This window comes from Musa acuminata, chromosome BXJ2-8 (assembly GCF_036884655.1).
Source record: "Musa acuminata AAA Group cultivar baxijiao chromosome BXJ2-8, Cavendish_Baxijiao_AAA, whole genome shotgun sequence".
NCBI lineage: Eukaryota > Viridiplantae > Streptophyta > Magnoliopsida > Zingiberales > Musaceae > Musa > Musa acuminata.
In genome coordinates, this window is record NC_088345.1 from 3,658,580 (window position 1) to 3,685,606 (window position 27,027).

Consider the following 27,027-nt stretch of genomic DNA (forward strand, 5'->3'; position numbering starts at 1 on the left):
ACGGGAGGAATATGCCGATTCAAGGACAACGACAACAGGGTCATTTAGTTGGTTCTTTGTCTTTATCCTTCACGTGCAACCTAGTTTGATGATTTCACGAATCAAATACAAAGAACTCGTACGAGATCCGAATCTCGTTGAACTTTCCGAGAGACGGCTCTCCATGGAATTAACAAGTAGAGGCTGGCAAGAGCCTACTACACGGTAGCCACCACCTTGCCACATGTGGTGTGTACAAATGGGTTGGTCCACAGATGTCTCCCATCATTCACCCACTGCTATAACTTCCGGTTCACTAAAACCGTTTTGGTAGGTCGGCCAAGTTTTTTCTAGGACGTGGATACAAAGTTCATGCGTCGGTTAAGTCTCGACAAACGCACAAGTCTGTCGAAACAAGAACGCCACGCACGAGTGCACAGTCCGTCCCCCTACTAGGAGGGATGGGTCCCATAGAATATTAGTTCAATAACACAATGGGCCCGAAGGCCCAGGTGTCTACGAACATATATCGTCATGCTTCACCTTCGATATATATGAGTTCCAGCTGACAGAAGTAGAACCCTAAACTAACTATTTTATGTCACATTAGCTACTACAAAAAACAAAATTCACCTTCTTGAAGGTTGACTTGGCAGGGTCCTTCCTATTCGGCTTCATCAGATTCAAGGTCACCTGCAATGAATCCATCCAGAAAACTTAGGTTAGATATCAAATACAATAACATAAAAGCTGGATATTTACACACGCAATTGTATGTATATGCAGATTTACAAGAACTGATGCAATCAAATTAAATAATAATAATTGACCAATTTTTAATTTATGGATGGGCCTGCAAGCATATTGTTACAAGGTGAAAAAAAAGGGGGGGTTAGTTTTGAACATCACATTGGAAATATATATTTTACAGCCAGTGGCCACATTAACTAAGTTTGTTCTATGAGATCCTGGGATTGAGCCCATTTAATCTGCATGGTTGACATCCGTAAACAGGCTACAATCTAAAGCTTAAATATAACAACAAATATCTCTCTATAAAGACATCTTGGTAATCAGCCCATTGTCATGCAATTAACAGGTCTCAAGTTCAGGTGATAATAAAAAAAAATAGTAGGTCAAGAACCATGTAGCACATAGGTGAAATTCCCATAAATGAGTGTAGAGGAGACTGAATCTTATTCATTAATAGCTAAAAGAGGCCTTTTCTACAACACACCTCATCAAAAAGGCACTTCTTTCAAGTAGAGGTCTTGCAAACATCATTTTTCAGTCCGACCCTTCCAGCTTCTTGATGGCAGCCTCAATTGCAGGTACAGCATTCCGAAACGCTTCCCACTGTTCAACCGTCAAACTTATCCCTGAAAGCACAACAGCCATATCAAGTCATCAGAAGGATAACAAAGAAAAGGAGTAATGAGGGCAGCAAATCATTTATCATTTTTCAGAACCAGAAGGATAAGCATCTATCATGGCATAGCCATACACACTGATTTCTGCAGATGCATAAGCATATACATAAACAGAAGGTGGATAAGGGAATGATGACAAACACAGACGAAACGTTATCAGAGTTTGATCAAAACGGTGGTACCCTATATTTCCTTCTGTCACAATAACACATCACGCTACAGCTCTCATTTGTTAGCTCCACAAACAAAAAATGCATAGGGGAGCTCCAATGTCACGCAATCCGATTCCTCACATCAGTCCATACGTAAAACTCATAGCTACAGCTTTAACTCAATCATTTCCTAATGATTGTTGTACCTCACAAGTCATACTACGTCATACTAATTTGCTGACCAAAAATATCTTGACCCATAACTACCAAGGTGTTGCAAATATTAAGGCGTCTTATTCTTGGGAAAACAACGTCTAGCATTGAGCCACTTAATTGAGCAATATGCTGACATTTAAGTTCTGTTCTTCAGTGCTTAGCCAAACTACAATCTACAACTGTGGGACATTCATTTCTTGCACTAACTAGCAGTATATAATTGGCCATGGCGTATTTGACCACTTGATACACCCGGTAACATAGTGGTCAGTGAATCAGTCAGTATGGTATAGGTATAAATGGATGATGACACTCAATACAAGTTTTTACCAACCGGAGTAGAGAGAGAGAGAGAGAGAGAGAGAGAAGGAAGCAAAAGGGGAGGACTACCCAAGGAGATGGAGGACAGTGCACATTGGCAAGAGGAGACAGACAGACGAGGATGAAGGACAACGGTTATACAGCATCATTAACACAGGAGGAGGTAAATGAAGAGAGAGAGAGAGAGAGAGAGAGAGAGAGAGAGAGAGAGGACGAGAAAAGAGAGGAAGGACTGTGTAAAATAGACAGAAAATGAAAAAAGAAAATAAGGACATCGCAATTGTCCTAAATATAAAAAAAAACTGATGCCAACATATATATATATATATATATATATATATATATATATATATATATATATATATATATATATATATATATATATAATCGTTGGGCCTTTACAACTTTGTTGTTGTTGTATATCTGTAATTGGTATCGATAATACAAGATAAACTTATTGTCCAGCGAGGTTTGGTATTCTTCCATTCACAACCCGATAAACCCTGTACGATGAACTAAACAGGATAGTATAGCCTTTACCGGACCAAACCGAGCAAGATCATCCAATCCTCTTTTATGATGAGAGCACATGTTTTCTTGATTTGATAGAACTTACTTTCGAGGAAAAAGTTGAATGATGAGAAGCATAGAGGTACGGTTTGTTAAAGTAAAGAAGGAAATCTACAATAAAGACCATGAAACATCTAGTTCCAATAGTGTTCTAAAAACCCTACCAAAATAATATCTCCATGACCTTATTTTCTTGGTTTGATCCCTTCCGATTCTAAACCAAAGTAAATAGTATATAATTCACGGTATACATAATTAATTAAGTACAGGTGCAAAAGACCTAGAAAACATAAAAATATTCAGCTAAATCATGATCCCAAGAACCTCGGAACAAACTATCAATTTGATTTTCCATACCTCTTCACATGCAAGTCTTCGTAACAGAACTAATCCTCCAATAACAATGATAGTAGTAATAGATGCGCTATTATGGCGACTGATTATTATATCAGCACAATAACTGAATTTGGGTATCTTTAAAATGCCAAAATTAAGGTCTTCAAAATGTTCTCTTATTTTCTTATGCTTGAACTACTGCAACATAAGCTACTTACAATATTGAAAATTTTAGAAGTGAGTCTAAACTCTAAACACTTCCTCTCCAGTGCATAACCCATTGGTCTTATTTATAGCCGGTATTTGAAAAGAAAAGGGAAGTAAACAAGAAAGCAAAGAATATTTAGAAAGCAAAAGGAAATAGATGAATCACTATAATCCTTTTCCTTCTTTGGGATAAGCTACTTGTAGAAATAGACATTCAAACTGCATCAAAGCAGCATCAACTAATCCTCTCCCAAGTCATCCATCTTCAAAGGAAGAAACAACCATTTTCTCGGCCTGTTTTAATCGTGACCCTTCCATACTCTCTGATGATGGATTTGGGCAAGATGCAAAATATTAGGTCAAAAATGCTAAACCTAAGAAAGGCAATCAGCAGGAAAGCAGGAAGAACTAGAAGTCAGAAGACAAAGATCACCTTTGGAGGAAGGCAGCTCCTTGCCGTCCTTCATATAGTACTCTCGAATCGACAGCAGCGTCTTCCCTCTGAAGTCCTGAAGCGTCACCCTTCTCTTACTCGACAACTGCGACAAGAAGAATCAAACGAATCAACGGAGCAATACGGGGAAAAGGGAAGCATAAATACTAGGGTTTCTCTAATCCTCTAACTGCTCAGGGCTCGTCGAGTAACTTACGCGACAAATGATTAGATCGCCGTCATCATCATACTCTTTGGGCCCACGACGCCTCTTCTTCGCGCCCTCATCCTCATCTTCCTCTTCCTCTTCCTCTTCCTCCTCCTCCTCTCGATCTCGTTCCGGTTGCTCCACCGCCACTTCCTCTTGTTCTTGTCCCGGATCGGATTTGTCGTCGTCATGGCCGTCGTTACTATTCTGTGAGATGAGGAAGGATTCGACGATACCACGGACGAAAAGCTTGCGGTCGCGGTGGGAGAGGTCGATGCCGAGCCTCTGGGCCGCCAAGGAGCGGACCTTGAACTCGGTCGTGCTCGTCATATCCGCGTCCCTCAGGATCTGCAGCACCGTCTCCTCGATCTGTCGCTTCGTCTCCTCGTCCATCGCCTCGCTTCCTCCCCCTTCTCTTCTTTTGCCGAGCGAGTCGGGACGGTGTCAGGGGACGACTAAACCCTGGGACGAACGACCAAATGTTACATCGATACGAGTAGGCGAATCATTGACCGTTGGATCTTCATCGTTCGATGGATATAGACTATAAGGGTGCATCAAGAGTTTGTTCTTAGGGGCCGATCGGATCCAACTGGAGTTTAGGAGCCGAATCCGAGAAGCTATTGATCCGAAATGAGCAAATCATTCTCAAGTAAAAGATCAGGAGCTCCACGTTTGCCAACAGCAAAACAGATATCAGTATCGTCAAAGACAGACTTCAATCTTGATGGTTATTACGCAATTGATAAATCTCGCCTTCATATAAGAAAGCCTTAATGAAATTTAAAGTTTAATTTCACACTTTATTTTTCAATTATCAATGTAAAGAGACTAATGACACTTGAATTAGTATAGAATTCACTAAATTTATTTTAAAATATTAAAATTATTTAATTACAAAGTATTTAGAGCCGATTGATATTTGAATCAGTTTACAATTTGATGGACCGTATTAATAGGTCCAATCGATGACAGACAAAACAAAGAAAAATGAGCAAAATTAACAACGGAATTACAAAATACTCCTACAAGCCAAAAAAAGTCATGAAGAGAGCAACAAATAACTAAGAAAAACAAATCAGAAGTATTTGTTCTAAAGAAATATAAAACGACTACAAACATTGTCATAATTAATTATGGTAGTAACTACATAAAGCAAAGGCAAACCATTAAGCTGTAAGAAGCTGCCGCGTGGTTTACGCTTTAAAGGTACATACAGTTCCTACCACCGCCTATCTCAAAAGAAATTTCTAGAACCAATTCCAGTGAAAACTTTTACATCACGTCGGCACCGTTGCCATGTCCAGTCTTCCAACCAGTTGCTTGCAACATTGCCATGTCATCACGACGGCACTGTAAACACACAAACAGTAAGAGGTGAGACAAATGTCAAAAGGAAAACTATATGAAAAGAAAACGACCTATCTTAGAACCTGAGAAGCCCTCTGTAATAAACTCATGTAAATGGTTGAATTACTGAACTGTATGATGTTCATGTTTGGCTTAAATCAGCATAATGCATCCACCACTGAACACACAAGAAATCTAGAACCTCTTGTTATTTTTCGATTGTAATGAGTCGTAAACCGTATCTATAAAACCATTAGAAACATGCAACAGAAGACCTCAACAAGTTCTTATACGGCGGCGGCATCCCATGTTGAGGATTAAGGGGCAAAAACAAGGACTGCAATGTTCGTGAGCAATAAAATTTCATGACCATTAATCTTGTACTTAATTCAAAATGTTAGTATGAAGATGCAATTCACCTTATCAAGCAATGCAAAATATACATCACATATTGCACCCACATTATGATCTCATTTGATTCCTAATGAGCAACAGTCAAATGTAGGCATAGTGACTTACTGTAGGTTGAAGTGTCAATCTGCTCTGGCAGCTCCTTAATGTCCACCTCAAACCTCTCTTGCACCTTCAAGTTATAGCAAGATGACAATCAGACAACACTTAGAGATCAGCAAATAACACACACATTGTTCAGAACATAATAAAAAATACCTGATTGAGAACATCAGAGTCTGAAGCAGAAGAAACAAACGTAATAGCAAGTCCTTTGGTACCAAAACGACCAGCCCTTCCAACCTGAAGAAAAGAAATAATCCTAGGCAGTTAGTAAATTAATGAGTTTTCACTTGCATCTCATTTTAGTCGAGTATAGAGAAAGAGAATGACCCTGTGGAGATAAGTGTCAGCGGAATCTGGCATGTCATAGTTTATCACGATGTTGACTCGCTCAATATCAATTCCCCTCCCAACCAGATCAGTAGCAACAAGAATCCTTTTAAGACCTTCCTTGAAATTCTTATACCTCGTCAACCTGTGGATTATCACAATAAAAAACTAAATACAACTGAAAGGGAGAACTTGTATCAAAACTACCAATGGAACACATAACATACAAGATGTAAACGCCAACATGGACACAACGGATCATATGACATTAGTTCTATTACTGTTCGTTCTGTTTCCAGCATTACCACCACAAGAACATGAGGGGTAAATTTTTAGCCATTCACACAATTTTACAACTGACAAATCACATTGACAAGCAAAAAAGCAATTTGCACAAGTGGTAGTGCTGGTGTAGGCAAAGCAAGAAAGGAATAGGTTGGTCCGAGAAGGATGTCCCTTGAGTAGGGTTTGGGTGTGGTAAGGTGACTGGAGATGCGATGGTGGCTGTAAGAGGTCATACTGACAGAGGTAGTCGTAGAGAGGTGCACAGGACAATAGATCAGGTGTTCAAGGTGATTGTTGTGATGGTGCAAGTGGTAGCAACTCAACCTGTCCACAATAGAGTGAGTCAGGTAGAGGTCGGTGATACATTGGAGGAGATGATAAAGGTTGTGGGAACAAGGAATAGTTGGTAGACATGGATCGAGAAGGTAATGGTAAACCACATTTAAGATCAACTTATTAAGAAAGCATTTCATATAACACAGAAAACTCAATACGGTTACCTTTAAGTTCTTGTGAGAATTCTTTTGATTGACAGGATATCTCCCAAGATGGTAGGATAATGTTTAAGAGGTGCATCAACTGTACTGTAACTCAAGACACAGAATTCCTTTTAAATTCTGGTGAGAACTACTTTTGACAAAAGGCTGTCACACCCACAAATCCCCTGAATTTCTAACCATATGTGACCAAGAAACAGAATACTAAAATATTCTAAATTCAATAACTACCAAACCAACCACCTTCGTTACTCCTTTTGTTCATTATTTAAGCTTTTATCAATTGATTTTCTGTTGTTTTCACCAGCACCCACGATTACCAACTACGTCAAGTGAAAAAGTGCCACAAAAAGATCAGTGACAAGCCAAATGATAAAATGTAAAATGACATCAATCAATATCAATAACCCTGAAACCTCACTTTTTTTGTTTGTGTACATTTAAGAGAGCTAGATAAATAGCCAGATAGATTAAATCATTCATATATCAATAGTCTCATTAAATTTTGCAAATGAGATTTGAATCCATTATGATTGTAGTTAAAGCAAGCTTCCTAAATATCTCATTATAGTATTCTCAAGACCAAGAGAAGAGCGAAAAGTGTTAGCTTGCAAAATCCTAAAGCTAAGATACAGCACACACTTGTAATTGGAGAATACACATCATCCAAATGAAAGCCAAAACTGAATGCTATATACATTAGCATAGAGAATCAAGCCAGAGAGAGTATGGTCATAGCTATTTACCTTTCCTCCTGTGACATGCCAGAGTGGATACAGATTGATGGGAAGTTGCACTCGACAAGTAACTTGTTCAGCTCCGCTGCTCTACTCACGCTTTTCACAAAGATCACAACTTGATTGAAGTCCAGTGCATCCAAAAGATCATTCAGTTTCCGGTTCTTTTCCAACTCGGTTAGTTTGATGTAGTGCTGCATGATAATGGATATTTAATGGAGAGCAATAACCATCATAATGCTGGGAATCAGAAATATAAAATCAGGTACCTGTACTAGACCATGCAATGTCAGTTTGGCCTCATCGTCAACGTATATTTCCATAGGCTGAAAGGGAAGAAATGTCAGATTAAAGAGGATTAGGGTCTTGTCCTCAAGCTAACTGAATCCAGTACCAAACCAATGATGTATGAACTGCTGGCCAGTTCTGTAAACTAATAGCCACATCAAGGGAACTTCTGATCACCAGTAACCCCCAAAAAGAGCACAAAAAAGTTGTCTGCACTCCACGGATCATTCTTCTCCTTCACCATATACCCAAGTAAAAAGTACTCGCCCCCCACCCACATAAATAAATAAAAATTACCATAAATCTAGGAAGACAACAGACAATAACACCAAAAAGCCTGATTCATAAACCTCTCATGGGTGCCAGCCTTGAATCTATAAAGACCAAGACCTTTCAACCCTTTAAGCCACCCAATCATACCAACTAAAATTGGGGTACTAGAAGACTAATCAAACTTCAATAACCTGCTGATTGCGCATAAGCCACAGGTTATCCATAACCAGAACTCAGAAATAAACTAGAGGTAAAAACTCAAAGACTTCTAATCTGAGCTGGCCACAGGACATTACATCTTGCATGAATCTTTTGCAAACGGGGCGGATCTCCTTGCTGAGAGTCGCTGAGAACATCATAACTTGCTTGTCGTGAGGTGTCATTTTGAAGATCTCCTGAACGTCTCTACGCATATCTACAGAACAAACACAACTGTGAAGAGAACTTCCAGGATGTATAGAGGGGCAAAAACAGCCAGATCACTTGCAAGTTAATAGTCAACGGAAAACATCAAAAAGCCGGGGAAAAAAAAGCATACCAAGTGACTCGAGCATCTTGTCACATTCATCAAGAATAAAGTGCCTCACATTCTTCAAAGAAAGATCTTTATCTCTTGCAAGTGCCAGTATTCTTCCTGGTGTGCCGACTACAATATGTGGGCATTCATTCTTCAAAATATCCTTGTGCTTCATGATGTGAACTCCACCATAAAAAACAGCAACCTTAATATCAGGCAAGTAAGTGCTGAACCTCTCGAACTCGTGGCAGATCTACAAGATTATAGCAAAAATGAATTCAAAATCCTCAAAACATCAAACATGTAAAATAAATTATTCCTCAAAAAAGTTATAAACCTGATAAGCCAATTCCCTTGTATGACATAGCACAAGTGCAGCAACTTGCCCTGCAACGGGCTCAATTTGCTGTAGAGTTGAAAGAACAAAAACAGCAGTTTTCCCCATTCCGGACTTAGCTTGGCAGATGACATCCATTCCAAGGATAGCTTGAGGGATGCATTCATGTTGTACTGATGGAGAACCAAACAAAATTGGAGCAGTAGCCCAGTAAGTAAAAATTAACCTTCTTGATCCTTTTAATGGAAAGCTTTACCATTCTCCAGACTCAGGAATATGGAAGTACTGATTACCTGCAAATTTAAAAAAAATTCATGTATCTGTACTGAAAGCATGTAGAATAAATTCCCTTAAACTCATGATTTTTGCTATCTTAAGCAGTTTACAACAATAAATTAATGTAGTTTTACAACACAAAATTAATTCTCAAATAGCTTAAAATATAATATTTTCACCAACATTAACACTGTTCCTTACCCAGAGTGTGTTCCAAACTAAAAATAATAAACTCAGGACTTCACCTATAAGAGAAACAGGAATTTTTTAATTGCCGCTAGAATGCATAGATGCATTTATCAATGCTCATGTATTTAGAATTACAAGTTCTAGAAACCAGAAGCAGTACTACATCATATACTAGAAAATGCTTTTCAATCACAAAAAAGGCCACCAATCTGTGCCCTACATTAATGCCTCTACTGCTGTAAAATTGCACTCATCTCATAATAAAGTTTTTGGTAACCCATTCGAGTCACCATATCTGTTATAACCATCAACAGTTGTGAAATTATGCACTCCAAGTCAAGAACTATGTCTCTCTTAAATATATTCTATATCATGTTTCACCTACTTAAAAAGCAGATAATTTTATACAAATGAAATAACATGCTTTGATGTCATTTCTTATTTTTGCAGTACATTTAAAATTAATTAATAAAGCAGCTTATGTGAAGCTTGACTTTAAATAGTTGTCGAAGATTTTGGATATCTAGACTTCTACTCTCCATGGGCTACTATTGTATGTGAAAAAATGGTGTTGACTGTAACTGGGTAACAGTCAGAAGGTTTGACTGGGAAACTGGAATTTTATGTACAATAAGGTTGTAAGACTGATTCCCTTATTGCTTTGATTTCCCTTTCATTTCCCCAACAAACCTCAGATAAGTTTCAACAGAAACAATATTTTCAAGGGTGCTCTTTCCCAATAAGACAAAAGAGGGAGGAAAAGTAAGCAACGGAATAACCATCCAACACCTCAATTAAGAAAAATTACAGGATTGAAGCTTGAACATCCTGCCCAGATTAACCAACTTCTTTATGCTGCTCTCAAAAAGAGATACAAATCAGATCTTAACAAGACTATCACAAAATATGAATGATTATCAAAGTTGCAATTTAAATATTGCAACAACTCATGGAGGGCACCCCACGGGATGCCATGCATCAAGAAAAAGAATGAGCAGCATTAAATTTGCTTCTCATTTTCCATAAAAGAAGCAACCAAAACTAACAGCACCAAGGCACACCTAAACTGATCAGACTATCCAGAACACCGAAACACATGATGTCCAACAGGTATAAACTTCAAGTCGTTTACCAAGGAAGCAGTCTGGAAACACCTAATATCAACCACAATATAACAGCATAACACAACAACTAGAGAGGACTCAAGCAATATACTACGTCATTGCCTAGTCAATAATAAAATAAAAGAGATGGTGTATTAGCTCTTTGCCCCATCCGAACAGTCAGATTCCACTCTCATATCACAACAGATAAGGAACCACTAAACGCAAAGAGAAGGCAAATATTCAGTACAATCCATCAAGATCATCTACTTTTACCTGTGAATATAATATTATCCACACATCAACAGTAGTGTCAGCCAAACATCAAAGGACATACATTCTCTCTGTCATTAATGATATACTATGGCTGTCGCAAAGTAACCGGACACAAACAGGCCAATATGTAATTATGAAATTTGATATTCGGGCACAATAATCGCAGGGAAAGAAAGAATGTTTCCTTGAATTCAAAAATCAACATCAACATTTATAATCTATAACTTGCCTTCGGATGGGTGCTCAAAACCTGAATCTACAATGGCACGGAGAAGTTCTGGCTTCAACAGGAAGTCTCTGAAACCTGAACTGTGAATTCCAACATAACCCCTGCATTGATCAAAATATTAAACGGTAAGCTACTTTTGTATTGCTGATAATAGAACCAACACCAATCCAGTGACAAAATGACTAATGATCAGCAAGAGAAGGCCTACAACAAACACAGGTAGAAGCATAGGGGCACACAAAAAAAGAGAACCCGTGGGCAAGGGAAAGAAGAAATAAACTCTAGACAACCACACGATGCAAAACTATAGTACGAAGAAACTAAACGAGCATGTAGCTCCAAATGACTCCCTATTATATGATAGTAAAAAAGTCACGTTTATATTACTACATGATTTCTTTTGGTACTATATTTCACATGAAGGACACAATTTTCAGTATATAGTTGTTCGAGGTGATAAAGAATACTTAATTTGGCGTGAAAATTTCGAACATGCATAAATCAATAAATCTAAACACAAACAACTTCATAACAAAGGGAAAATAGTTGCAGCAGCCAATAAACAAGGGGAACGAACTAGTAAAAGGTTTAAAACTTACTTCTTCACCGCTTCACCAGAGGCCTTAGCAGCGGCGGAATCAGGGGCCTTCTCCTCTTCCTCCTCGTAGTCGAGAAGCTCCTCCTCGTAAGCATCGTTGTCCCTGGCTTCACCCATCCTACACCACGGGAGAACAAAGATCACCACCCAGATCCACGAAGACCGAACGCGAAAACGCATAAATGGAACCAATCATTCACCTTCGAGACCGGAAACGGCGGATTAGGGAACGAAAGGTGGTTGAGAGCGCGTCTGCAAGAAAAAATCAAGAGCAAAAGGGAAGAATCGGCAAGGGTTTTGGCGAGCGAGATTCAGAGGCGGCTAGGGTTTGAGGAAGAGGCGGCGGAAGGGTCAAAGAAACAGGATGAGATGAGGTAGGAGCGACGCGAGCAATGGGTATATATCGGTAAGAGTAGATTGGGTCTGTGTGACAACGCAGTGAGTGTGATCTGACCGTCGAAACACAAGCAAGGAGAGCCCGATCGAGGCAACCAACAGGCAATTTGGAGTCGATCCATGCTCCCAACACCCGACTCGACTCACGACTTCGCTTCGGCTTATTGGGCACACCACTTGTTGGCATACGACCTCGACAACGACAAGAAAGCGTCGCGCCAAACTCCACGGGTTTCGGGTCCGACACGCGACCCGACTCAAAGCACGACTTCGCGTTGGCCTCTATCGGACACCGCGACGGTTCACACGAAGTCCAATGTCGAGACTTAAGTCGTTTCAATGCCTCTCAGGATCGAGCTCGCGATCTCGAACGGTACACGTTGGCTCATCTATAACTAACGATTATTATTGGTGGGGTCTTCTTCTGTATCACCAAAACCTAACGATGCTCCGACAAAAGGAGCCAGAGAGAGCACCTTTGTGGTGTTGGGACATCATTCGTGCCTCTGGTAGTAGACCGATTCACGACGAAGTTCTTATCCATTGGTGGAAGATGATAGTATATGACAGTTCGCGCCCACCAATATAGTCATCATTATCCTATTAGTCAAACCATAAGCTACTTATGATCACAACGGGAGAGGAAGATAAAATAAAAATATTTATATTGAGTTTAGGAATAATTAGGTTCGAACCGATGACTTTCACCATGTCAAGATAATACTCTATCGTTGAGTTATATTTCTTCTCGATGAGAAATGATTGACGACACGAATAATACTTGATTAGAGGAATGACATTTTTCTCATAATTGAAGATAATATCTGATGAGCCTAATTTAGGCATATAATAATAAAAAAAAATATTATAAAAAAATCCTAAAATATTAATTTATGTGATTTTAAGTAAGTTTTGATTTATTTTGATAAATTTTAGACTCAATTACACCTTTGCCAATATAATCCAAAAACAGAACAGTGTAAGTGTGAGTGGATTCAAATATTATTATTTTTAAATCCAATTTTTAGAATTATTTTTAAACTGATTAAATTTATCAAAAAAATATTTTTTTAAAAAATATATCATTAAAAGTTATCAAATTTAGCTAATAAAAAAAAAATCAACTCATTCACAGAAGAAAAAATAAAATAAATTCATGAAAACTCCATTCATGAGATGAATTAGGAGAAAGATAGTCTGAAAAAAATTTCAACAAACTCATGCATTCGGATAATTTAACATCTCTAACTCGATTATACTAATTTTGATATGATCCAAAAATAATATAACTATATTATTTTTGAACCAAACTTTCAGCTTTCAAACTGATTAATAAGTGCAAATGTTACAAATCGATTCATGGATTCATCAAGTTTTATCAAATCTAGTTGGATTTATTAAAAAAAAATCATCTCATTCACATATACCTTAATGATTGTTAAAATAGTAAAAATGAAAAATCATGTTATTTTATGTATACAAAACTATGTCATGGATTTGAGAAAGTTTGGATTTGTTTTGAGGAGCTTTAGAACCAATTATATTATTCTTTTCTATGGATGACAGTGTAATTGTTTTCAGATATTGCTATATTTGAACCAAACATTGAGAAGAATTACTTTCAAACTAAATTAAAAATATAAATGTTGTAATGGCTTCATAGAATTTTATGAAATTTAGCTGAATCAAGAAAAAATAAACTCATTTATATGTTGAATTAACCATAAAAGACTCATTTAAAATGTTGAAAATGAAAATTCATTTTATTTTATGGGTTTGGGACCATTTCAAAGGTTTCAAAAAAGTTTATATTTGTTTTGACAAGTTTTGGATTCAATTATTCTTTTTTTTTTTTTACAATGCCCAAAAATAATGTAATTGCTTCCATGTTATTTTTAATCAAACTTTTAGAAATGGTTTCAAACTAAATAACAAGTGTAAATATTATAAATTGATTATGAATTTGTGAAATTTCAGCTCATTCACTTACTGAGTATATTATAAAAGGCTCGCTAAAAAGGGAACAAAATGAGAAATCATGTTATTTTGATTTATCCGTATTTATTTCAAAAGTTTTCATAAAGTTTTAGATATTTTAATTTATTTATGTCATATAAAAATATGACATTAGACTTATTTAATTTTACCTATTTAAGATTAGTTTATCATTTTTGTCATGAATATAGTTTTATATTTTAAAAAAAAATATAAATATACCAAAAAGATTTTTTTAAGATTTTAAGTTACATTACTTTTAGTTTCTATTCTCAAATGAAAATAATAATTTATCACTGTCTAGACAATATGTGTTTGGTTTGATATGTAATAGACATGTCAACTAACATATTTAATTCAACGTGTCATGATATCACACAATTAAGTCCGAGAACAATATATAACTACTCTTCATAATTATCGATGATCTCAAGAATAACAATATTCAAAGTCTTATTAGAAAGTTTCTTATATGTATTCCCCACAAACATAAATATTCTTCAATAATTCATTCTAGATCATCTAAACCCCGAGCTAACTTAAGCATCGAAAGAACTTTTTATTCTAATATAGTTTTATATGTTCAAAACAATATATGAAAAGGACTTTGCTTGTCTCTGAATTACCAATATATGAATTAACAAATGAACTTTGTAAGGATAGCATATAATATCTAAGAATTTTTGTTGGTATATCTAAACTGAATAATGAGGATCTAAACCCAAAAAAGTAGAACCCTTATATCTCAAACCTTATGGCTTGAGCACTTTGAAGATTAATATAAGACTATTTAAATATATATATAAATTATGTCTGTTTTTATAAAAAAATATCAAACTTTTTTACAAAACATTGAAAAATGTATATTAAAACCATATTTTACTATTGTTAGCAATTAAAATACCTCATTTTGATAAATACAACTCTTAAAAGGTTGAAATTTTTATTTTCATATTTTTGATAAATCTAAGATGAAATAAAAAGTTGTAACTGTGCCATTATTTTTATTACATTTATATTAATACATTTTATATATTTTTTTTATATTTTTATTGTTACAATAATATAATGATATTATTTATTTCGGAGGAGTTCAACTTTTGGTTTAGTTCAATACAATAATTTGGCTCAACGTAATAATTTAAAAAATATGAGAAAAAAGGAAAAAAAAAACAAAATAAAAATTATTTATTAAGGGTTACTTTTGTTATTTTGAAAATTAGAGCCTCTTTGTAAACAAATGAAAACAGATGCATTCCTTGAAATACAAATAAAATTAGGAGTTTTTCTAAACAATTTGATGAATAAATACTATTAGATTAATCTAAGTTAGTTAATTACAATGGACTCTTCTTATCATACATATATTACCTTAAATTATATAAACGGTTAAGAAGCCTATCGTGTCACACCATCGTATTATGTTTATAAGGGTTAATTATAGATTATTATGTAATTAGATATATTTAGCATCTTAGTCTCTATATTTTGAATTACAATGAGTTTCTTACACTTGTAAATTGAAACATTTAATTTTGTTTCTTTTCGTGCTATAAGTTTAATTCTGCTTCTTAAATTGTATAGACGATTCATATGTTATATTTATAAGGGTTAATTATAGATTATCATATAATTAAATAAATTTAGTATATCGATCCCTTTACTTTTAAAAATTATAATGAGATCTTTATATTTATAAAAGTAAAACATTTAGTTTTATTTCTTCTCACACTATCGATTTTAGTAATAAAAATAATGTAGAATTTATCATCGAGCACTTACTGACTTTGTCTCACTTAAGTTTATCACTGAACACCATGCGATGTTTTTATCAGTATATTTAACGATATAAGAAGAAATAAAATTAAATATTTTATAAAATTTTTAATATACTTTAAAAAAATATAAAGATCAAAATATAAAAAAAATTAATTATAAGAGATAATTTATAATTAGTGGTCAACATCTCAAAGTCAATGAATCCTCGCTGGCTTTGGCGGCCCAATTCGACGCCCTCAAGCGGATTCTTCCGTCCACTCACCCAACGCATCGGTTCGGGCGTTGAATCCAACCGATCGTTTTGTGGGTCCCCAAACAAAACACGGTCGAGGAACGCAGTAGCTTCTATGCTGCCGAGGGTTCACGTACGAGCTCGCAGTCACCCAATCTCTTACCCACCACGGAGGCGAGGGATTGTGCGTGTGGTAGAGAGAGAGAGAGAGAGAGAGAGAGAGAGAGGCTTTTGCTCATCGGAGGGGAGAGACAGGGAGGAAGAGAGCGAAGGTTTTTTGTTTCCGCTGTTGGCGCTGCAACGCCGCCCCCTTCATCCGCAAACCGAGGTGCGCATCTCTGTGAATGCTCGAACGATTTGCTCCCCGATCCTCATCTTCCTACCGTCTTCTCGATCCTTTAGGGTTTCTTTAGCTCCGCTGGAGATTGACGCTGCTCGCTTCTTTTTCCTTCGCCTTCGCAAGCGTTTCCTGAACAAGGGTTTCTTATTTGGTTGATGAGCTATCGGTCGTGCAAAGACTGAATATTTTTTCTGTTTTATGCGGATAATTTTAGTAAGGGGAGGTGCTTCCAAAGGCCAGAGTTCGTCTCTGACACAACGGGATCTTTGCTTCTCTGTTCTTTCCAATAAGGTTCCTCTCAAGAATAATGGATTCTCTTGAGCCTTGTGTAGACTTTACGTCTTGAGGCAACCAGCCCGACGGTTAGTTGGTAATCATTTTTAGGGCGTTCATCATCTACTTGGTAGCAACGGAACTGGGGTTTTTTGTTCAGGTTTTTAGACGAAAGCTGAATGAAAGTGGTGTCGTTGGTCATGCTTCAAGGGCATTCAGTCTGAGGCATTATCAGTCAGACATTATAGAAAAAAGGGCTTCTTGGTGGATGCACATAGCTTGTTATGGGGTCAATTTCTTAGAGCGAATTCAGGTACTAGGAAGGGGAGTAACATGAATTCTACGATCGATGAGATTACCCTCCTTCACCAGGCACAGGCCAGGGCCCCGAGTCATCATATGGTCATGAGAGGGATCGGAGAAGAAATCGACTTGGAGATTGGGCCTGGGGACGATGACCCTTCCTTTTCCAGCACCACCCTTGTTGGGGTGACCACACATGAACCTGTTGCTCCGGAGGAGCAAGAAGACCACAAGCAGCTTCTTTTGTCCTCTCAGGCTCCCGGTGAAGGTCAGCCACTGCTAGTGAAGGCACCGCAAGGAAAGCGAAAGAAGAAGGTAGTAAAGAAGTGGAGGGAGGAATGGGCAGATACCTACAAGTGGGCTTATGTAGATGTGCATGAGGGCACACCAAGGGTTTTCTGCTCGATTTGTAGAGAGTATGGTAGGAAGCATAGGAGGAACCCATATGGAAATGAGGGTAGTAGAAATATGCAGATGAGTGCATTGGAAGAACATAACAACAGCTTGCTACACAAGGAAGCTCTTCGCCTACAGATGGCATCCAAGGACAAGGGTGTACCTGTTATCGAAAGACCTGTTTATGTTAAAGGTTAGAATGTCTTTTTCCACATTTTCACTTTTTTGGTCATCTTTGATTCTTAAGATTATGGATTTATTCCAATTTCTTATATTGATAGGAAAATAAACCATACTTTTCTAAGTTTCTAACATGTCATAAAACCTTTCTTACCATCATTATCATCTTGCTACATAAAAGATTATTGTACTAACTGCACTTTGAGCTACTTACAACTCTTGTGCATCACACTTTGACAAACAGTATTAAGTTGAATATTCATGTCAGCAAATCTTCGTAGATGATGCAAAACTGGATTTCATGGATGTCAGATGCTAGAACTCTGTGTTAGCCAACGATGATAAAAGTGCATCTACTGTAACTCACAAACTTCTAATAGTAAGGACATTTCAGTTTATTCTGATATTTTTTTTCATTGTAGTGGGAAAATATTCTCAATGGTAGCAAAACATCCATGTAGCTACCCCAAATACTCGAGACTTTACGGCTTTGTTGTTGTTGTTGTAGTGAGAACATATATTTTATTATTCAGTAGCTAAAATGATAACCTTCTTATAATTAACTCTAGAGCTTATGTCATTTTCTGATGAATTCATCAAAGTTAGGTTTAAGAGTTTTCTCTTTAATTTGATTGTCTGGGTTCTTTATCCTTTGCCATACTAAATGTGAGTTTGTTGTTTGCAAACGTGACCTGGAAAAATAGCATTAATGTCGAAATCTGCTAGTTCGATTCTTGAGTCGGTTTTGAGAAGGGATCCTCACGAAGTCGAGTTTATACAGTGTGTACAAGAGGTTGTTCATTCTTTGGAACCTGTGTTGGTGAAAAACACTCAGTAAGTGTCTTCTTCAAAATTTCATGATTATGTATCAAGACAACCTTGGATGATTGGGTATTCTGAATGATAAAATTATTAGAAATATTGAATTTTTTTGTCAGGTATATACATATCCTGGAACGCTTATTGGAACCCGAGCGAGCAATTATCTTTCGGGTGCCTTGGGTCGATGACAGGGGAGAGACCCATGTTAACCGAGGCTTTCGAGTGCAGTTTAGCCAGGCACTGGGTCCATGTAGGGGCGGTCTTCGTTTTCATCCATCGATGACCTTAAGTATTGCAAAATTTCTAGGTTTTGAACAGGTAAAGTATTTGTGTTATTTGGTTCTGTCCTATTGGATGGTGCTGCTCTTAGAATCAATATAGCCAGCAGTTTAGGATCTTGCTGTTTAACTGTTTCCTCCTCTTGGTGTTCTCTTGGGGTCCTTGTAGAGCTATATCACTTTTGATGTTTGTATTTACCTTTTTGTTGGCAGTTGGAACCATGTTTGACTAATTGAGAATTTTGGTTGATTGCTTGCTGTGTATTACCTGGCGTTGCCAACTATTGACATTTTCTGTTTCTTCAGGCCTTAAAGAATGCTTTATCACCATATAAGCTTGGAGGTGCTGGAGGAGGAAGTGACTTTGATCCAAAGGGGAAAAGTGAGGCTGAGGTAACTCTTACTTTGAGGTCTGCTTTGCAAAGTTATCTTGTCTACATTTTAGGTCAATTTGACAAGTATATGACAAACTTGCAGATCATGCGATTTTGTCAAAGCTTTATGGATGAGCTACATAAATATTTGGGTCCTGATCAGGTATACAATTGTGATCATGGTTTTTATTTTCTGCATGTTCCATGTGCAGTAAACTAAATTCAAGTGCCATATCAGTCATATGGTTCTATACATGCAAATTCATGTTTGTTTTCCAATGATCATATAGGATCTTCCTGCAGAAGATCTGGGTGTTGGTCCAAGGGAAATGGGTTACCTCTTTGGGCAATATAAACGTCTTACTGGTCATTTCCAGGTATTTATTCCCTTCTGGAATAAGTGATAAAGCTTTGAAAACTTTTTATGTAGATAATCCTCTCTGTAAAACTCAAAATGTATTTACTGCACCAACATAACTGTCTTCTGATGACTCTGTTGAATTGCATAAATGGTCATGCATAATGCTTATGAGGTGAAATTGGTTTAGTCTACTCCTTTTTAGGCTTGTAAGTGCTCATTTATTTGAATAACCTAGCAAGAGATAAGTGGATATCCTGAAGTTCTACCGACTCCAAGAGATAAGTGGATATTTGTAAGTGCTCATTAGATTTTGGCTTACCTACGGAAATTCCCGTGATAGTTGCTTCATATTTGATTGTTTGTTTTCACCAGTATCTGTACAAGGGAGTCCAAATATCATATGCATTAATTGATTTTAAAGAATTTCTAGACACATTGTGGTAATTTTGCTTTATGGAGCAATTTAATCACATTTTGTTGAACTAGAAAATTAGAACTGTTTTATTTAATAAGAATGAATTTAGGAAGGAAAAGCATAAACTGATTAATCGGGTGCATGCATTAGTTTATCCTGAAGTTATTTAATTTAAAGGTGTAACATAGACCATCTGAAAAATGTACAAAGGAAATCAATCAGAAAAGGGCAGGCATGACCCTGACTTTTTTTTTTGCATGACCCTGACTGTCATTTACGGATGAGAAATGTACAAATTTAAGTCCCTCGCCCTTAATGTTTTACCCTTAATTTGACAGCATTAGATATCAAATGTTGTTTGAAGATTTAGTTAGCCAGCCTGTTAATTTAAACTAAGGGAAATGGGCTTTTTCCTGTGTAGTTTTGGTATACGTCTATATGAACATGACCTATTGGATTTTCATATAGATAGACCATTCAAGATAAAAATAATTTTTGTGTATCACAATATCATTATCAAAGATTGCCTTTTGGTGCTGCTTTCTAGTATACTCTGTGTGTCTGTGTGTGTGTGTGTGTGTGTCTCTCTCTCTCTCTCTCTCTCTCTCTCTCTCTTTGTGATTACTATAAGTCGTGGTGTCTTAGTTTCCTCTACATTGGTGTCCCTTTCATGAACCTACCTTGGACTTAAAAAGGTCATCAAGACTTGGACCAATCCTAAGGGGACTCAGGCAATTGTTTCAACTAGGCAACACTGTGACTAAGTGGTCACTTGGAATTAGATAAGCCAAATCATGGCTTATATTCTAGCGTTATTGGGAGGAATAAACAAGATTATGTATAAAAAAATTATGGCTTAGATAAGCCAACTATATTTATTGTATAAATTACCTATTTTTTTTCTAAGATATTGTTGTTACAATTGCAATCATGGTTCGCCTTACTGGTCTGTACCTATGTACCGATCAATTGTCGGTATGGTATGTATCGAGCTGTATCGAGTCATACCGAGCATATCGATACATGGTACATAGGAGCGTACCGATGTACCACATGTACTAGTCCCTATCAGACCAGTATATACCGCCTGTACTGAGCGATACGTTGTGGTACAATGAACCTTAATTGCAACCATCACATACTTGGACTTAAGTAGTCTCGTTTTTTTTTTCTTCTGGTAGAGCACTTTTAGTTGCATTGCATCTGGATTTCATGTTAATGCTTATGCAGGGAAGTTTTACAGGACCAAAGATATTCTGGTCCGGTTATAGTCTTCGTACTGAAGCTACTGGCTATGGACTGGTACCTTCTAATTTCTTCTTCTTCTTCATATATTTTTGTGCTCCATCAATAAATTTCTAGGTGTTACTTGAATTCTCATGTTGGACTTCTGTTAATCCAGGTTTTCTTTGCTCGGCTTATTCTTGCGGAGATGAATAAAGAACTCAAAGGACTAAGGTTCTTGAACTCCTCAAACCTCATACAGAACTAAGAGTAACAATTGTATATGTCATAGTTATGTGGAATTATAAACTAAGAGCAGCAGCATAATCAATTAAGCCTTATCTGGCCTTTTTCATAACTTTATCCTCAGTCTCTGTTTGCGTTCAAGCACTTGATACCATTACCGGCCATTACAGGCAGCATGGTGGCTGGTATAGCTGATACCACTCAGGAAAAGAAAACAAAAGAATACAGCAGTAAAATTAGTTTTTGTCAAAAAAAAGGAAATATGGGGTAGCCAATGAGAGACATGCAATCCTCATAGTCCCTTGTGTAGCTTGTGGTCAAATCAGAAAGACTATTTTCTTTTTCTCTTTAGGAGGCTGGCCAGCATGGACAATGCTGCTAAAATTGGAAAACCTTGTAATCTACTCTGAATCATCTCTCTGTTAACATATCATTCTTTTCCCTCCATCCATAACTTATCAAATTCTACTATTTATTGTTAATTTTAGACTCAAAATTTGAATCATGAGTGAAAATTAAATCTTTTCATCTACAGATGCATTGTCAGTGGTTCTGGGAAGCTAGCAATGCATGTCTTGGAGAAGCTTCTTTCATGTGGTGCTATCCCTATTACTATTTCAGGTATCCTTTTAAATTATTTTTTTATATACTGGAGAGTATAGCTTCTGGGTCTCTGAACATGCTCCCTTTTAAATGGATAAACCCCCTTTTGTTAATTTTATGAGTGCTTTTTCACCTACATTTTGGGTTCAAAAAGGTTTTTAAATTGGTTGATTATTTACATTATAGCCACTGGATCTGCCACTTCTGTTTCAAGCATTGCATTTTCATATTTGTTGTTCATGTTTGTTGTTTATTTCTTGTGTTGAGAAACAGTTGTGAGCCTTTCTAACTAATGCTTGCATAGTATTATACTACTCAATCAATCTTCTCTGTTGCTCATTTTGCTTTCGAGTTAGAACCCATGACATATTTACTCCTGAACAGACACAGACAAAGGATATTTACTTTTGCAATTAGTATTATGGATTTTATGATTACCTGTTGTTATGTGTTCAATATGTTTTTCTCTATGCCTCATTATCTTTTATCTTGAAGATGAAGATATTACTGCTCGAGTATGGCTGTAGGGGGGAGCATGTTATGCTAAACGTTAGTGTAATGTTGTAGGATTTAACATTCATGGTTAAAGTTAGTATTGCTGCAACTTAAAGTTTTTTTGGTGCGGGCAGAGGCCTTGCATATGTTTTACCTCTGTTCTAACGACTTAAACAGACTACAAAAGCCTCATATCCCAGATGTCTACCTTATGACTTGCAGAAATTTTGGATCTCATTAGGCTATTGAAAGGACTAGGCAGAATTAGCATATGTAAAAGTTTGTTTTCTTGTCATCTGTCACAATTTGGTTTCTGCTGAATTAGAAAAGTTGATTGTGACTTAAATTTATGATGCGTATATAGTGTTTCTGAGAAAAAGTTGGAATATATATGAACATTGTTTTACCAACTTTGTATATATTTTCTCTGAAAAATGAAGGCACCTGTGTGGTCATCTTCATACCTTATGTGTCTATTTTATGAAACATTGTGCCTAACAGATTCCAAGGGCTATTTACTCGACGAAGATGGATTTGATTATGTGAAAATTTCACTTCTTCGGGACATTAAGGTTCAACAAAGAAGTCTGAGGTGCTATCTGGTTAATCCGACAGTTTATCTCATTATTGTTTTATTGCAATATGTAGCAAGTATATTTATGTATATGTTACTTGACAGAGACTATGTGAAATCAAATCCAAGGGCTAAGTACTTCGAAGATGCGAAACCTTGGAGTGAACAATGTGATATTGCCTTCCCTTGTGCTTCTCAGAATGAAATAGATCAACCTGATGCCATTGCTTTAGTTAATTCTGGCTGCCGTTTACTTATAGAAGGTGTGTAACTTGTGTTAAAATATAGAAGATTTCACTTGTCATCTGATGTCATGGATTATCCCTTTCAATGAGCAGGTTCAAATATGCCCTGTACTTCTCAAGCAATTGACATTTTAAGAAAATCTAAAGTGTTGGTTGCTCCGGCAAAGGCTGCTAGTGCTGGAGGGGTAATGGACTCTTTTACATGTTTGATTTGGGTACACTTGTTGAGTTTTGGTTATGCAAAGAATATTTATTCTTATGTATGTTTGTGCTCTTAGATCTCCTTCAAATGCTATAAGGAGATTCTGTCATCTTATGTTGTTGAGCTTATAATTCACACGTGATTGGGGGGAGCCCTTACATTGATTTGGTTTGTCCCTATGATTACCATATGTGTCCCACTCTGTTGGGTTTATGTTTTCCTGTATATCTCCCCCCAACCTCATCAAAGTTTCTTCCCATTTTTGTCATTGCTTGTATATGTCTATATGTGTATCGTGGAGCATACGTTTTTTATACAATTATGCCATTAGGGTATTATTGTCTGAAAGCATACAATAGACAACACCTTCCCAAAGTGACCAAATTCAAATGATTTGATTCATACAAAGTCATCTTAAAAGGCACATTCATTGAAGTGGTCAGATAATCACTTAAAACTAATTTTCACTTGGATTACTTAGGGTCATCGAGAGCAGAAGTCATCTGCAGTGGACAACGACCACTGAATCACCTTGCTAGGTGAACAACTGGCTGACCAACTTGCTTACCATGCCAGTATCTGGAAAGGAACATGTGATGCCATTCAATCTAAAATTTGTTAAATATGTTATTAATGGATTATATGAATTTTCTTTATGACATGATTTCCTTTTGTCGATCCTCACTCTCTACTTTGGGTGAAAGTGAACAAATTCTCCATAGTGGTGGGCTCTATCCTTTAAATTATTATGGCACTTCTTGCAACTAATTTATTTCTACATCCTATATCCTCCATCTCTAAATCATGCTATTGTATAATTTACCATGTGCCATGTACTTAGTGCAGGTTTGTTTACTGCTAAAGGTATCCTTTATGTTTACCTGGTAGGCTTAGTTAATTTTATATAGAGGTAACACTGCATACATTGACCCTCGCTAGAAGCCTCGCGAACTGGGTATGCCTAACTTTAAAGTATTGCAAATTGTATATAGAAAGAAACGCTTTATCAATATAGGCCTTGTTTCTCAGTTTATCACTTGTGTTTAATATCTCAAATAATTTCTAACTGCATAAGCGTATATGATACTCATTGGTTATCAATGCACACTTGTAACATGTTTCTGCATATTTATGTGTACACAAAATGAATGTGTATATGTTTCGGTGCATGTATCTATTGGCTTGTCTGTTTAAGTCCAGTTTAAGCATTACCCTAGCTGCTGATGTCCTTGGTTTTGTGCCCTCCTTTTATGTTTTATTGATAGCAGGTGGCAGTTGGGGAACTTGAACTTAGCAATGAGTGCAACTTGATGCAATGGTCAGCTGAGGACTTTGAGGCCAAGTTACAGGTATCTTCACTCCTCATGGAATTATGTCGTTAGCCCTTCCACTGTAAGCATGTATCAGAATTTGGTGGAATGTAATAAGCTTGGCTTCTATGTAGTACAAGTTAGCTTTCATTGTTATCTATGGGCCAACAGATTACACTTTTAAGTTTGTGAGAAACAAATGATTTTATCCGACTCATATGTTGGTGACACTATCAGTGGACCATTTTATCTCCATATAGTACCAGATATTCAATCTTTCATCAAGCTTTTCTTATAGGCCTGGGAATCTCTAATCGGTTAAGCTGAAGAAGTAAAGGTTTAATATTTATGTGTTTAGGTTCCTGTTTATGACAGATAATTTTTTTCTCCAGAGATGATAGGCAGATGTTACTCGAGATCCTTCTTTCTTCTGTTGGTTCAATCAATCCATCCAAAGATGCAAACTGCATATCCTTTAGGTTTTGTTCTTTTCTAAACCTGCTGTCTTATGGCCCTTCGAGCTTTTGATCAATTACTAAAGCCTAGACCAGGAAGCTTTGTAGATTTTTATATTCTGACTATTAGGTTTTGACACAGTGCATGGACATTGTTTGTCTTTTTCATCATGTCCCTCCTCTTCACTCTTTCCTTGTTTGTTCTTGGTAATAGGATATGATGAAGCAGACATATGAGAGGTCACTGAAAACCGCAAGCGAATATGGTTATCTGAAAGATAATCCAGAGTAAGTTTCTCTAGAGCCAGTCTTTTATGTTGTTTTTTTCCTACTTCCTAAAGTCATTACAGTACCTGACTAATTATCTTTTGAGGTATCATGGGTGACCATGCACACGACTGAGCATTTCCATTAACTATTCCCATCGAATTTAGTTTTCAGATTCACGAAATTGTAACTGTTTTCGGTAGAAAATGGTTCCCAATTTTTTGGGGTGGGATGCATGGACTCTTCTCCCCTCACTGATTTTGTTGATCACAACAACATTATCCTATTGAGGGCCATCAAATCCCTTTATATTATTTCAAATTTAGTCCTTGCAAGTCTTCCTCTACCTCTTTGGCTAGCGGAAATGCCATCATAATGCACCAGACCATGTGGGCCCTTGTGTAGTTCCTCAGCCTAAGTTAATATCAGAGTCGTCCATTTGACGCCTCACATGCATTTCACGTGCAGATATCTAGTTTAAAGTTACTAACCTCATCAAACTTGTGCCTCTTATTGTTCACCTCAATTTGTACTACTAAATTTTCACGAATGCAAATTTTTCACAATTGTATTTTAGCCAGTCTTCCCTTTCTCGAGGTTCATTACATTGCCAAAGATAACCAACAAGTGATTCGAGAAAGATGTCTGGTATAAAAATTCAAGACTGAGATTGTGAGAGAAATATAAGCAGGTAGCATAACCAGTAGCATAGCCATGGATGAAAAACTAACTCTTGAAACAGTGAGGTATCTATTTGTGAAAGAATTTGAAGAGGTGGGAGAACTTGGGGAGGAGTTTGGTATTTGGTAGCAGATGCATAAGGGTGATAAAGATAGCAGACAGGAACGGGGAAGAGATTAGGGAGTAGAGTGGCTCACTTTTGGTTTTGCCTGATAGCTAACTTTGGGGTAATGAAAGATGGGGACACAAGAAGCGGAGAGAATGCTCATGACGATGTCACGGGTAACGGTGTTAGAAATGGCAGCCTGCCGGTTCGGTACCCATGAATTTCACCCGAACCAACCCGAATCCAATTGTCAAGGATGATCTGTGCATCCACTGTCTTAGATCTTGACCTTAATATGTACGAGCACATTTGTTTCTTGGATTTTACATAATAAGTTCAAGTTGTTGCTGATTCATGCTTGCTCGATGGTCCATCGGAATACTCTCATGTCAGAATAAAAATGTTTTCCTCCGGTTTTGTTGTAGGGCCTTGGTGCATGGCGGAAACATCTGCGCGTTCCTTAATCTTGCTCATGCAATGATCGATCAAGGATGTGTGTGAATCAAGATCGATGTAGCCTCATGTACAACATGTAAAACATTCATCCTGCACAGGACAATTCCTGTGGCAGTGCACATCTCATGGACGCATATTTCCTGTTCTACCTTAGATCAGACATTGCAAGTAGCGGCTTAGCAAGCTCGTGTTGTGAAATAGACATTAATGGGAACTCCATGAGAGGTTTGTCGAGCCATGCCATCGCAGTTGGTCAAAAGTCCAAAGCCAATGTGCTTGCTCACTGTAATGAAATGTTTTGTTCTCGACTACCTTACAATGCTCTTAAGATCTAAAATGTCATGTCCTTAATTCTTCAGTGTTCATTCA

The 27,027-nt window shown here is 36.9% G+C and overlaps 3 protein-coding genes across 6 annotated transcripts; 1 reads left to right on the top strand and 2 right to left on the bottom strand.

Annotated features, from left to right (window-relative positions):
- Positions 1 to 494: 494 nt before the first annotated feature.
- Positions 495 to 4,335, bottom strand: LOC135618740 (RNA polymerase II transcriptional coactivator KELP-like). The gene is made up of 4 exons (XM_065119909.1): positions 3,862 to 4,335; positions 3,645 to 3,750; positions 1,217 to 1,358; positions 495 to 672 (listed from the first exon to the last, which is right to left on the bottom strand). Exons 1-3 carry the CDS (start codon positions 4,243 to 4,245, stop codon positions 1,267 to 1,269), a joined length of 582 nt encoding a protein of 193 aa, XP_064975981.1. The 5' UTR covers positions 4,246 to 4,335; the 3' UTR covers positions 495 to 672; positions 1,217 to 1,266.
- Positions 4,336 to 4,917: 582 nt separating this feature from the next.
- LOC135618741 (DEAD-box ATP-dependent RNA helicase 15) lies at positions 4,918 to 12,021 on the bottom strand. Of its 2 annotated transcripts, XM_065119910.1 has the most exons (12): positions 11,851 to 12,021; positions 11,652 to 11,768; positions 11,053 to 11,153; positions 8,980 to 9,152; positions 8,664 to 8,895; positions 8,422 to 8,540; positions 7,834 to 7,890; positions 7,574 to 7,758; positions 6,046 to 6,190; positions 5,872 to 5,955; positions 5,722 to 5,785; positions 4,918 to 5,205 (listed from the first exon to the last, which is right to left on the bottom strand). In XM_065119910.1, the coding sequence occupies exons 2-12, from the start codon at positions 11,765 to 11,767 to the stop codon at positions 5,195 to 5,197; spliced, it is 1,287 nt and encodes a 428-aa protein (XP_064975982.1). In that variant the 5' UTR covers position 11,768; positions 11,851 to 12,021; the 3' UTR covers positions 4,918 to 5,194. The 2 variants fall into 2 exon arrangements, with proteins under 2 accessions (XP_064975982.1, XP_064975983.1); XM_065119911.1 differs by lacking the exon at positions 11,851 to 12,021 and having other exon boundaries at positions 8,980 to 9,272; positions 11,652 to 11,690.
- Positions 12,022 to 16,220: 4,199 nt separating this feature from the next.
- On the top strand, positions 16,221 to 27,023 carry LOC103993783 (uncharacterized). 3 transcript variants are annotated; one of them, XM_065119913.1, is made up of 16 exons: positions 16,221 to 16,380; positions 16,455 to 17,557; positions 18,249 to 18,378; positions 18,483 to 18,684; positions 18,951 to 19,037; positions 19,122 to 19,181; positions 19,309 to 19,395; positions 21,025 to 21,096; positions 21,197 to 21,252; positions 21,800 to 21,885; positions 22,864 to 22,954; positions 23,042 to 23,199; positions 23,275 to 23,366; positions 24,649 to 24,732; positions 25,363 to 25,436; positions 26,628 to 27,023. In XM_065119913.1, the coding sequence occupies exons 2-16, from the start codon at positions 16,999 to 17,001 to the stop codon at positions 26,701 to 26,703; spliced, it is 1,914 nt and encodes a 637-aa protein (XP_064975985.1). In that variant the 5' UTR covers positions 16,221 to 16,380; positions 16,455 to 16,998; the 3' UTR covers positions 26,704 to 27,023. The 3 variants fall into 3 exon arrangements, with proteins under 3 accessions (XP_064975985.1, XP_064975984.1, XP_009412238.2); XM_065119912.1 differs by having other exon boundaries at positions 16,231 to 17,557; XM_009413963.3 differs by having other exon boundaries at positions 16,232 to 17,557; positions 24,652 to 24,732.
- Positions 27,024 to 27,027: the final 4 nt, after the last annotated feature.